Genomic DNA, 13017 nt, shown 5'->3' with positions numbered 1-13017 from the left:
GATATTATCCTGTCACAAACAGCGTTATAGTTCAGGACAGATCTTGATATTTTCTTTTTGATAAAGAATGCAATGCCATTCCTCTTCAATTTATCATCTCTGGCATAATAAGCCACGAGATTCTCAGATTCAAAATAGTCAATACCAGTCCATTTCAGCTCACTAATGCCTAGGATACCGATGTTTATGCATTCATTTTCAGTTTTGACAATTTCCAATGTTTCTAGATTCATACCTTGTACATTCCATGTTCCATTTTAATGGATATTCACAGCTATTTTCTTCCTTTTGAGTTGTGTCCTATCCTCAGATGAAGATCCCATGGGCTTTACTCCGTACTCAACTCTACTTGGAGGAGGCAGCTCTTCCCCAGTCGTATTTTGAGTGCCTTCCAAACTGAAAGGCTCATCTTCTGACACTATATCTGACAATATTCTGGTGCTCTTCATCATGTTTCAATATTCAATATTCTGGTTCTGACAGTGTTCCACTGCTATTTATTAGGAAGTAGTCCATCTCTCCTTTTTCATAGTCTGTTTTCAACTGACAGCTCAGCTGAAACCTTTCTAGAATGGGTTACCCTATTATTATTTAAAATACCCATGGCATAGCTTCCAGAATCACCACATCATGCAAGCCACCACAGTATGACAAACTAAGAGATCAGTGGTCTCACTCATAGTGATCTTATAGAAAACTTTCTAGGCTTTTTAAGTCTTTGCAGGAGCAGAATGCCTCATCTTTTTCCTATGGAGTAATTGGTGGGCTTGAACCACTGACCCTGTGGCTCATAGTATAGTGCTTTATCTTATGAGGCTACGACGCTCCATTCTTTCAGTATAGTATTGTATATGTTTTCAGTTATCTTTGCAACTAACAAAGTTATATCACCAGACTGTATTTTTTTAAATCACTATTTTAGAATTCAGTGTTCAATTTACAAAAAGAAGACAAAAGCAAAATGAATATCAGAACTCTATTTCAGGCCCCTATGAGCTGGAATCAACTCAATGGCAGTGGGTGGGTACATGGTGAATGAAAAATATATGAAACAATGAGGTTTCTAGAGCTATACAGATTCTTTGCAGCCTTGCATACTAGGGATCTGTTCAACATGCTACACATAATAGCAAAGTTCTTGAAAAATTTTCTGAGTCTGAGATCTGCCTCAATACATTGACTCTTCCTCTTTGTAGAACGTTTTGTTCTTTATGCCTGTCTTCTATGGCCATCCAGATGGAAATGTTTGTCTTCCTCCTCATCTACTCAGTCTATCATTTTCTCTCCCATTGAAACAGGACTTTATATTCTTATCAAATGTATGACTTTTAGTGTATTACCTAAAGTTAATTTAAAATAATGATAGATTAATGACACAAACTATTTCATTAAATGCAAACTTGTTGCTGTTGTTAAGTGCCATCAAGTCGATTCCAACCTATAGCAACCCTATATAGGGTTTCTGAAGAGCAGCTGGTGAGCTTGAACCACCTACCTTGCACTTCAAACAGCTTTGCTGTCTGGTGCATTAACCCACAGCGCCACACCAGCACTCCATAAGGCCCTTTAAATGCAAAAACCCCTTCTTGTAGGCCCATCTGTCAAGTTCACAGGGTGGGATGCCCTGGACTTGAGACCTGGTTTGGCATCAGTAAGAGACAGGACTAGCAAGCCCTATCTCCTTAAGAAGCAAGATAGAGCAGCAAACCAAAATTATTAGCAAAGCACTAAGTTTATTATAACACACTGTGCAAGTGAGTTAGGGGTTGGTACTCGTTGAGTTAGGGGTTGGTACTAAGTACAGTTTTCTCTTCTTGGTCCCAGATGCCTTCCTACAGGGACAGGCCTGATGATGCCCTTCACTGATTACATCTTAATAAAAGGGAGGAATATTTATTTGATTTTTCATAAAGGGTTGGTTGCATGCTTCTTGGAAATGAGGTACTATCCCTGTCTGTTCCCTTTGTGGTTGTCTTCTCCTGGTGCTGTTTTCTCTGAGTGGCTGATTCTCTTGGTGGTTTGGCCATTAAGATTCCTTCCCTGGGTTCTTTCCCTTGCTGTTGGTTGTTTTCCTCACAGCTGCTATTTTCTCTACTATGGTCCCAGGTCCTGCTTCCTTTCTCCTTGCCCCTCAGTTGTCCTTATCACATCCTTTACAGCATTATGAGATGGATGTGTACCATCTTATAGATTAGAGCTTCAGGGTAAGTAAATAAGAGAAATACTTGAAAAGTTTTTGTGCCAGAAGAATACTTGAAGTAAGTATGCCGGCTGTACAGTTTCCTGCATAGAGAACCCTGTTCAGTACTATATTTTCTGGACCATTCTCTTAGAGAATGTAAGGAAGGAAGTTTGGAAACTCCTCCTGTGGATTGTGAAAGTCTGAATTTTAGCATCTGTTGGAAATACCTTCTGCTACTAATTGTCCCCACAAGAAGAATTGCCCGACCAGTCACTTTCCTAAAGTGATGTTCTGCAGATTGATTAAATAGGAACCACACATTCAATATTTTATGTGCTTCTGTTGTTTGGATTAACTTCTTTGATTTTCATCCTGAGATTTTATCCTCAGATTCCATATACTGTATTTTTCCCTCATGGTCAGATTGGTTTCATGTCCTTTCACTCTATTTTTCTTAAGTCTTCAGGTTTGGTTTGTAACAATATTCTGCCTGCTTGAACTGTGAATGTTTACGCATGACATTCAACTATGACCCTGCATCCTGAAGTCTGACCTTTGATTCATCCATTGGATTCATTGTGGTAGCCCACTCAATTTTATATTCCCTGTGAATTTAAATACGCCCAAAGCCTGGACAAGGGAAATTTCTAAATCCTATTTATCTACTGTTCAGCCATAAACACAGACTCAAAATTCTTTCCATAGCCCAAATAAAGATTATCTGTACATATTATCCAATTGTGTGATCTGTTCTTCAACGAGGCTGCCAGACATTTATTTGGATTTAACACTTAACAACAACAAAAACTGAACAACTGAAGAAGGAGGCACTCTATATTTTGTATCATGGTTGAATTCATAAAATCCTGTAATGATGGAAACTTTTACTGGACTCTGCACTAACAGACTTAATGAGCATAGGTCAGTTCCTTCTTTTCAAACACCCATTGTTTTTTCCTATTTCTATATCATGTCTCAGCTATATGTAGTATTGTCTGCTTTAAGCAATCTGCAGAACAACTATGATTAGGCAATTAGTAAGGCTGATTTTCTAGAGCAGGGGATGGCTAGTCAACAGTTTTTATTGCTGATAGTTACAGTAGGAAGTGACACAATCCTCAAGAACTTTAGCAACTTGGCTTTTATAAGGACCAAAGGGAATCTCTTAGCTGTGGCTTTTAGAACATATGGGTTAATGTAACAACCTGTAATCATTAAATGTAAACTTCTGAATCCAGTGGGAGTTGAATGGAGACAGAATAGCCTAAGGGGTATTTCACTGGTCCCCAAGCAGGACAGGAATAGTTTTCAACTAGCATGCTAAGGGCTGTGTCTTCTCCCTGGGAATTTGCAGTCAAAATCACTTCCAGGTAAATTTGCTGTGTAAAAGTGATTTGTTGATTAAGCAAATAAAAACAAAACAAAAGCTCAGCAAGCAGATTCATTTGTCTAAATTCTCTATTCTTATCTATTTGCTTTTGATGAATCTGTTTCATCAAACACAAAGGTCCTGTTACAACTGAGTGTTCTCAGATTTCAGAGTGCTTAGGGAAAACATTTGTTTAATGAGTTTACAAGAGTTTTAAAGCAAGAATAGACTGTTATATAAGTCAATATTGTTACTGATTTTAACAAAAAGATTTTCAATCAAACCAGAATATTCTATCATTAATTGTTATTTCCTACCATCACTTGGTAATTTGTTAAACAAAAGAAAAGTAATTCAAGGGTGTCTGGAACAACCAAGTTCAATTTTCTATAACAATTATTTTCTTTGTTAATATATAGGGAATTAAAATTTTTCTCACTTTTATATATCTGATAAAATTTTTTGTGCATGTATCTACAAATTTATACATATGCTTATGTGTGTATTTAATAGCTTCAGATATGCTTGATAACATTATTTTCCCCATATGTGATAAATAGAAATCCACTTATTTGAGTATGTGTGTGTTTGTGTGCCTAAATGTGAATATTCCGTATACAAAGTGTGATAGTGGTTTTTGCTGTATTGACCCATGATGAATGCTGTAGTGCAGTGAATTATTTAATGTGGCCCTCGTCTTTGTAACTTCTATCAAATGATTTGTGTGTATGTGTGTTGGGTCTGGGTAAGATAAGGTGGGAGAAGATGCTGACGAATCACACAATTCAGTTGTGAATGACTTTTAACAGGATTAATTGTGACTGTAAAAATTTGAAAATCTAACTAAGGGATTGTCAATTTTGTCATTGTCATAGTTATGTAGTGCTCCTATAACAGAAATGCCACAAGTGGATGATTTTAACAAACGGAAATTTATTTTCTCTCAGTTTAGGAGGCTGGAAGTCCAAATTCAGAGAGTGGGCTCTTGAGAAAAGTCCTTGTCTCCTTTCAAAATCTGCAGACCCAGCATTCCTTGGAGATCTCTGAGTCTTGGCAACATCTTTCCCTGCATCAAGCACCTTTACAGTGCAAGGAATCAAGGTAGAAAGGACACATTCCACTCCTGCCTCTAGTGTCTTGATAGTAGTAGGTCCCTCTTTCTCTGCTTACCTCTCTCTTTTATAAGATAAAATATGTTGCAGGCCTGCACCTCTTAGGAAACTTCGATTCAATTGACTGCTCATAGCACATCTCTCTATAGAGGTTGATTCATTGTATTAGATTTCATCATGAGGGATTACTACATCTCAACTGCCAAACCACTGAGACTCTTGGCCCAGTCAAGTTGACGTAAAACCTTAACCATCACAGTCATCCTGCTGGATTTAAAATGAGGCATCTCTGAAACAGGCTTAGGGAATCTTACTATCAAAGAAGCCAGGAATAGGCCTGTTATTTGGACCTTGACATACCTGTGCATTGAAATTCCTTGATCCAGGGACAGAAAGCTGTGATACTAGAGGAGTGGCTGAGGAGTAGCAGCAGAAGAACCAAAAGTCAGAGCACCATACAGAGTGACGGGATCTCAGGCCTGTGGAGCAAGTAAAGCTGAATGCCTTTGGACAGGATGTTCACTTGTGGAGTACAGTATTTCCAGGTACTGGGGTGAGCTAGGTTTGCTGATCCATGGAGTAGAGTCAAGTGACTTTGAATTGAGGCTTGTAACAGAGTATAATGTCCTTTGAGCCTTTATCAATATCCCTAAAAGAACTTTATAATATTGCCCATGCAAGGTGGAGGCCAGACGAAGGAGCTGAAGGCAAGAGAGAGGCCTGCCTGTGAACATGGCTGAGGAGAGGCTCTCCTGATTAAAAGAACTGTGCCCTGAGCATTTCTGAGCCTGAATTGTAACACATTAACTTCCCTGTGTTGTTGTTGTTAGGTGCCATCCAGTCAGTGCCAACTCCTAGTGACATTATGCACAGCAGAATGAAACACTGCCCAATCCTGGGCCAACGTCACTATTGTTGCCACGCTTGAGCCCATTGATGCTGCCACTAATCTATCTCCCTGGGGGTCTTCCTCTTTTTCTCTGACCCTCCACCATACCAAACATGATATTGAAAATGCCATGGGCTACCTGTAGAACCAACAGATCTGTGTTGGAAGAAGTGCAGCCAGAGTGCTCCTTGGAGTCCAAGATGGCCAAATTTTGTCTTTAACTTCCCTAATAAGCCTCATAATCCTGAATAGTGTCTAGGAGTTCCGTGTGGTTATTGCAATGCATTATCAAACCCAGCTGCAAAGTAGATAGTGCTGTGGGTGGGGTAGTTGGTGTTAGAATTGAAAAGGAAAAATAGAGGGTGGGAGCACGTCTGACCTCAGCCTCACAGGAATTAGACTTGGGCTAATGCTGATGGCGATTCTCCTCCAGTCCATGGCACTTTCAGTATTCTCCTCCAACACCACAACTCAAAGGCATCAATTCTTCTACGATCTTCCTTATTCACTGTCCAGCTTTCACATCCATATGAGGCTATTGAAAACACTATGGCCTGGGTCAGGCGCACCTTAGACCTCAAGCTGACATCTCTGTTCTTCAACACTTAAAAAGTTCCTGTGCAGCAGATTTGCCCAATGCAATACGTTGTCTGATCTCTTGACTGCTGCTTCGGGCGAGTGTTGATAGTTGATCCAAGAAGAATGAAGTCCTTGACAACTTCAATCTTTTCTCCATTGATAAGAATGTTGTTTATTGGTCCAGTGGTGAGTATTTTTGTTTTCTTGACATTGAGATGTAATCCATATCGAAGGCTGTGCTCTTTGATCTTCATAAGTAAATGTTTCAAGTCCTCTTCACTTTCAGCAAGCAAGGTTGTATCATCTGCATATCGCAGGTTGTTAATGATTCTTCCTCCAATTTTGATGCCATGTTTTTCTTCATAGAACCCAGCTTCTCGTATTATTTGCTCAGCATACAGGTTGAATAAATATGGTGAAAGAATACAACCCTGTCTCACACCTTTCCCAATTTTAAAACATTCAGTGGAGGTACAGATTTCTCAGAAGTACAATTAAGTGTTCTGGAATACTCATTCTTCGCAATGTTGTCCATAGCTTGTCATGATCCACACAATCGAAAACCTTTGCGTAGTCAATAAAGCACAGGTAAACATCCTTCTGGTATTCTCTGCTTTCAGCCAAGATCCATCGATATCAGCAATGATATCTCTCGTTCCATGGCCTCTTCTGAATCCAGCTTGAACCTCTGGAAGTTCTCTGTCAATGTATGATTGTAGCCGTTTCTGTATTACCTTTAGCAAAACTTTAATCGCTTGAGATATCAAAGAGGTTGTCCGATGATTTCCCCATTCTGTTGGGTCACCTCTCTTTGGAATGGGCCTAAATATTGATCTCTTCCAATCAGTCGGCCAGATAGTTGTCTTCCAAATTTCTTGGCAGAGATGAGTGAGTGCCTCTTGTGCCGCCTCACTTTCTTGAAAGATTTCAATTTTTATTCCATCAATTCCTGGTGCCTTGTTCTTTGACACTTCTTTCAATGCACTTTGGACTTCTTCCCTGAGTATCATTGGCTCTTGTTCATATGGGTTCTCTTGAAATGGTTGAACATTAACCATTTCCTTTTGGTACAATGACTCTGTGTATACCTTCACTGATTAAGTACACTGCAATTCAATCACACACAGCGTCTGCTAATTTTGCTATAATTATTTAAACTGTATACACATATTTTATACTACTTTTGTTTTTGTTAAGTGCCTTCGAGTCTGGTCCGACCCATAGCAACCTTGTGTAGGCTTTCTGAGGAGTGGCTGGTGAGCTTGAACCACTGACCTTGAAGTTCAAACAAACATTACAGTCCAGCACATGAACCCACAGTGCCATACCAGGACTCCCTATACTATTTTACAAGGAGACTAATTCACATAACAAAAGAAACTACTATTGCAACAAGAAAAATAAAAAGAATATATAGAGACATTAGAGTTCCATGTAAAACATCACCCTGAACTTGTCACCTTAAAAGAGTCCCTCTCAAGCACTTTTGTTGTTTCTTTTGCTACCTATCTTTCAAGATGATTCTTCTTGATAGGCAGACTGTGCACCTAGATTATTAATGTTCAGACATTGACTATCAATTCATACTCACAATATTTGTAAACACTCAAATATGTGCTGGGTTATTTTCATATATTGGGCCAGCTGACAAGTAACCAGATTCCAGATGGATCCTCAGTCACATCAGAATTGAAGTGTGGTCAGCAGTGAGAATGTTGTAGACCACAGGAGTTGCTATTCCATTACCGGCAGCTGTGATAATCCTCTAGGTCTGCGAGGCTGATTTCATGCACTTACATTGTCATGTTCTTTCTGCTTACTCGAAAGAGAATTTGCCCTAGTCTTTGAATATCTTTCCCTCAAACATTGTTGTACTGGTGATATTATCATTCTAACTATAATCAACACCAGGAAGAAAGTAAAAACAGATCAAACCAGGTGCCAGACTGCAGTGTTTTGCACTACCTTAACTCTAAGGAGGCTTCCCCCTGAAGTTGTAACAATTCTCAAGTCCAGGAAAGCAAGAAAGTTCTGAAATATTCCTTTATTCATGGAGTACACACTGTATTGTTCATGGAGGTGATTATGCATTCAGAGTTTGTCTGATTTTGTAGCAGTTGAGAAGAGACACTGGGGGGTCTATGAAAGAAGAGTAAAGAAAGTTAAAGTCAATTGTATGAGGTGAGATTGTAAAAAGCTTGAGAAAGGTTTGACTTAGCATTAAATACATCCTGGAATTCTTACTTCCCTTGGTACCCCTTTCACTTAAAGACAATGAATAAGCCAACTGGAATCAAATCATCAGTAGAATGTGAAAATAAATTTGTAAATTTATGGGTACATATAAATTAGAGACTTAAACTAATGGTTTTAGATCCAGAGAACAAATGCACGCTAATATTAAATAAATTCAATCATTTGTACTTCTTTTATTTCCCCCCCTTAACTTAATGACAGTGAATTGTTGTTGTTGTTAAGTACCGTGGAATCAGTTGTGACTCATAGTGACCCTGTACACGATTTCTTTTATGGGAGCAGAAAGCCTCATCTTTCTCCCACAGAACGGCTGGTAGTTTCCAGCTGCCAACCTTGAGGTTAGCAGTCTGATCGTAACCACCACACTAAATCACAGCAAATTAGAGCACTGTAAAAGACAGATTACACAAATCAGGCCCTAAGCAGTCACCAGTTGCTTCACAGCTGAAAGATGGGAAACAAGGGTGTTTCCAGGATTCACTTGTGATGAAACTAAAACCAGATTGTCTAGGACACGTAGCCTACAGTTTGCAAGGAAGAGACACACTGAGATCAGCTGTTGGAGAGAATGCAGATGCCCTAAATGTGAATGAATGCTGTGTTAAAAATGAAGTTGCTAGAATCACACAGACTTCTTGCAGTTTCTTACACTAGAGATGTGGCCACTCTGCTGCACACAATAGGAAAGTTCTTGGCAATGTTATCTGTGTCTGGCATGTGTCTCAATAGATTGACTTTTTCTCTATGCAGAACTTTTACTCCTTTATGATTGTTTTCTCTGGCCAGTAAGGTGAAATTCATTATCTTGCTCCTCGTCAACTCTATCTATGATTTTTCTTTCCCTTAGATTCAGAACTTTATATTCTTTTTAAGGAGTGCTGGTGTGGTGCTGTAAGATAATCACTGGACCACAAGTTCATTTGAACTGCAAGGTCAATGGTTCAAAGCCACCAGCTGCTCCACAGAAGCCCTATACAGGATTGCTATGAGTTGGAACTGACTTAATGGCACTTGGCAACAACAAAATACTTTTTGAAAAGAATTAATTTTTTTCTTAAATTTTATTTAGTTGTTGTTGCAAATATATACAATAGAACATAGAGCAATTTAACAATTTCTACCTGTACAGTTGTGTGACAGATTACAGATTTCAAGTTGTGTGCCTGTTGTCACCCTCCTTTCTAAATTGTTTCTTCCACATTAAAATGAGATCACTACCTCACCCTTAAGATAAGCATCTAATATTTCTACATACTGTTGTCAATTTCATCCCATATAAATAGTTCTCTAAAAGAGCAAGATGATTAAGACTGGCATTCTTAGCTAATAAGGCTAGATGTTTCCTTTGCTTTCATTTAAAGTAGACTTCACAGAATATTTTAGATTGAAAGTTTAAAGATTGTCTCAGTTACAAGGATTCATCTAGCCTCAGGGCTTCACAAAGTAAATTGGATTCCATAAGAATCAGAAACTCTGTTATGCATTTTCCCACTTTTGATCAGGATTCTTCTATAAAATCTTTGATCAGAACATTCATTAATGATAGCTGGGTACCATCCAGTTCTTCTAGTCTTATGGCACAGAGGCAGTTATTCCATCTCTTCCTATCAGGATTCCATATTCTTATCGAGATTTTTAAGGCTTTCCTCAAATTATTTAAAAATAATAATGGATACATGACAGTAATGATTTTAATAAATGCAAAACCTGAGGCAAATGTTTTAGAATGAGAGAAAAGTGAATCAGTATGCATAACAAAGTATTTTGCATAAATATGATTATTTAATAGCTTAAATAAAGTTACCAATCTCCTCATAATAATTTGGTGCTATTTTCTCATATACTTCCAATTTAGCTTTCAGGATCAGACATTGAGGGTATTCAGGAGTACTCCTTACTCTGTTGCTATTGTAAAGTGCCTTCCAGTTGTTTCTGACTCATGATGACCACATAGAGGGTTTCTGAGGAGCAACTAACGAGTTTGAACTGGTGTCACTGCAGGTCAAACCGACCTTATGGTCCAGTGCATTAAGCTAGAGTGCCACACCAGGACTCAATTTACTCCTTACTCTAAATTCAGCTAATGTCTTGGTGTATGCAGCTTTATCCCAGTTCTCCACCATCCTCTTGTTTTTATTTCAGTCCCTGATATGTTGCAAATGCTTTCCCAAAGTTCTTTTCAGAGCTGCCTTTACATCGTTGTTTTTCAGGCTGTAGATGAGGGGATTCCACATGGGAGTGATCACACTGTACTGCACAGAGAAAATCAGCTCCAGGGGTGAGCCTGAGGTTGGTATGAGGTAGCGTAGAAAACCTGAACCAAAGAATAAGCTCACTGCAGTGAGGTGGGAGGAGCAGGTGGAGAAGGCCTTGCTTCTACCTGAGGTAGAACTAATGTTCAGAATGGTGGAGATAATGCAGCTGTATGAAATAAAAATCAGTAACAAGGTTGCTAGAGCATGAAAGAAACTGAAACAAAGGAAAACAGTGATGTTCCTGGAAATATCAGAGCAGGACAGAGCAAGGATAGTGGGCAGCTCACAGCTGAAGTGATGGATGATTGGGGTGTCACAGAACACCAGGTTTAAAGTTAGCAGGATATTGATGAGTGCATCCAGAAAACCCAAGCTCCAGACACCCCACACAAGTTTCATACACAGCTGTTTACTCATGATCTGTCCATAGTGCAGAGGGTGGCAGATGGCAGCATAGCGATCATAGGCCATCACTGAAAGCAGAAGGCCCTCAGTCCCTGCAGTGAGAAACACAAAGAAGCCTTGAGCCAGACAGCTCCTTACTGAGATGGTTTTTGTCTTTGAGAGGAGATTCTCCAGTAGTTTAGGCACAGTGACTGAAGAAATGCAAAGATCCAGAAAAGAGAGGTGACTCAGAAAAAAATACATGGAGGTGTGGAGGTGGGAGTCTGCCCTGATCAACAGTAGCATCATGAGGTTTCCCATTATGGTCAGGAGATAAATCGCCAGAAATAGCATGAAGAATAGAGGCTGAACACGAGGGTCATCAGAAAGTCCAAGCAGAATGAAGTCAGTGATTGCGCTGTGGTTCCTCAACACCATTTTCAAGTATGTTTAGGGAGCTGGTATGGTTGGTTCTGTGCCCTTGGTAGTCCAAAGGATGTATGGGATTTTATAGTCAGTAATCATGGCTTGAAATGAGACTTAGTTGTCAAGTATTTTAGCAACATTAGATGCTATAAGACAAAGGGGGGTGTGGAGGAGACCAAAGGGATATACTATTAGGATAGCATTTGAAACACCTGGGTTGATGCAATGACCTGTAATCATTAAGTGTAAATTTATGAACCTAGTGGGAGTTTAGAGGAGACAAGAGTAGTTACAAATACTAATGGGGTATTTGGTCCCTAAGCAGCAAAGGAATACTATTCAGTAGACAGCCTAGGAACTATTTCTTTTCTTTGAACTTCTCACAGGAACATTTGCTTTATAAAAGTGATTATTGATAAAATAAGTAAAATTGATAAAAACAAAATAAAAAAACAATAAGTACATTCACTGACTTAAATTGTCTAGTCAAATCTATTGTCTTTGGTGACTCTGTTTAGATTCCTTCACAAACTGAACCACATTTCTGTTTTAGTTTGAGTGCTTCTAGACTTGGGTGTATTTTAGAAAGTATATGTTGAATAAGTTTATCATAGCATTAAGTAAGAAAGAATTTATCGTAACAAAATTTTCATTTATTTATTTAAAATTAACTCTATGATTTTCAATCACACCAGTATGTTCTGGCATAAACTCTACCATCCTTTGAAAATATATGGAGTAAGCAAATGAAATACAATTACTGCTTATTTAGAATAATCAAGTCCATTTTTTAGAATATTTGTCTGCTTTGTTAATTACTAGAAAATTTAAAAATATTTTATTATTTATCTGACTATAAAATTTATTTGTCTTAAGATTTCATACATGTATTTATGTTTGTATTTAATGGCCCCAGGCATGTTTGATATAATCATTGTCACAATATTGAACAATACATGTATATAACTTTGAAATTCATTATATGTGTTTGTGTATCTGAGAGTAATATATATATATGCGGCAACAATGGGCTCAACCATAACAATTGTGAAGATGGCTGATGGTACAAGACTAATGTACTTAGTATTGCTCTGTGTGACAGACCACTTGATGGTACTAAAAGGATATATATGAATGCATGTATCTCAGGAAACAAATGATTAATACATTTGGCTTAGTTATAATTAAGATAAAATTTAAGAACTCTGCCCATTGAAAGAATCACTAAAAGAGTCAAAAAATATAGTGCAGATTGAGAGAAGAAAGAGTCCAGATTTATGATGAGGCATGTCCTGTGGGGTTTTATCTTAAACTTCAATGAAGAAATGCTCAGGTTAAATATGCATAAACTCATTTTGTTTCTTTGCAAGGTAATTATGGCAAGATACACAAGTAAGATCTCAAGATATCAATTTAAAAACAGAGAATCACAATGAACAATTGTAATGTTGAATGGTTCAAGTCCAAATCTTTAATCTTCAAGGTTTTACCTTTTATGGGTGATCTTGGAAAGAAAACTTGACCACCATTCCTAATACATATAAAAACTATAAGTTCCTTATAGT

General features: G+C 38.2%; 1 protein-coding gene across 1 annotated transcript; it reads right to left on the bottom strand.

Moving 5' to 3' along the window:
* Positions 1-10525: 10525 nt before the first annotated feature.
* LOC102820259 (olfactory receptor 8S1-like) lies at positions 10526-11464 on the bottom strand. Its single transcript, XM_006877722.1, has one exon. It carries the CDS (start codon positions 11462-11464, stop codon positions 10526-10528), a length of 939 nt encoding a protein of 312 aa, XP_006877784.1.
* Positions 11465-13017: the final 1553 nt, after the last annotated feature.

This window comes from Chrysochloris asiatica, unplaced genomic scaffold, assembly GCF_000296735.1.
Source record: "Chrysochloris asiatica unplaced genomic scaffold, ChrAsi1.0 scaffold00568, whole genome shotgun sequence".
Classification (NCBI taxonomy): Eukaryota; Metazoa; Chordata; class Mammalia; order Afrosoricida; family Chrysochloridae; genus Chrysochloris; species Chrysochloris asiatica.
The sequence above is the reverse complement of the archived record's forward strand: the minus strand, read 5'-3'. Positions and strand labels throughout refer to the sequence as shown.

Bases quoted from the DNA above. Each gene is read 5' to 3' on its own strand.
- LOC102820259 (XM_006877722.1), bottom strand. From the start codon at position 11,464: ATGGTGTTGAGGAACCACAGCGCAATCACTGACTTCATTCTGCTTGGA.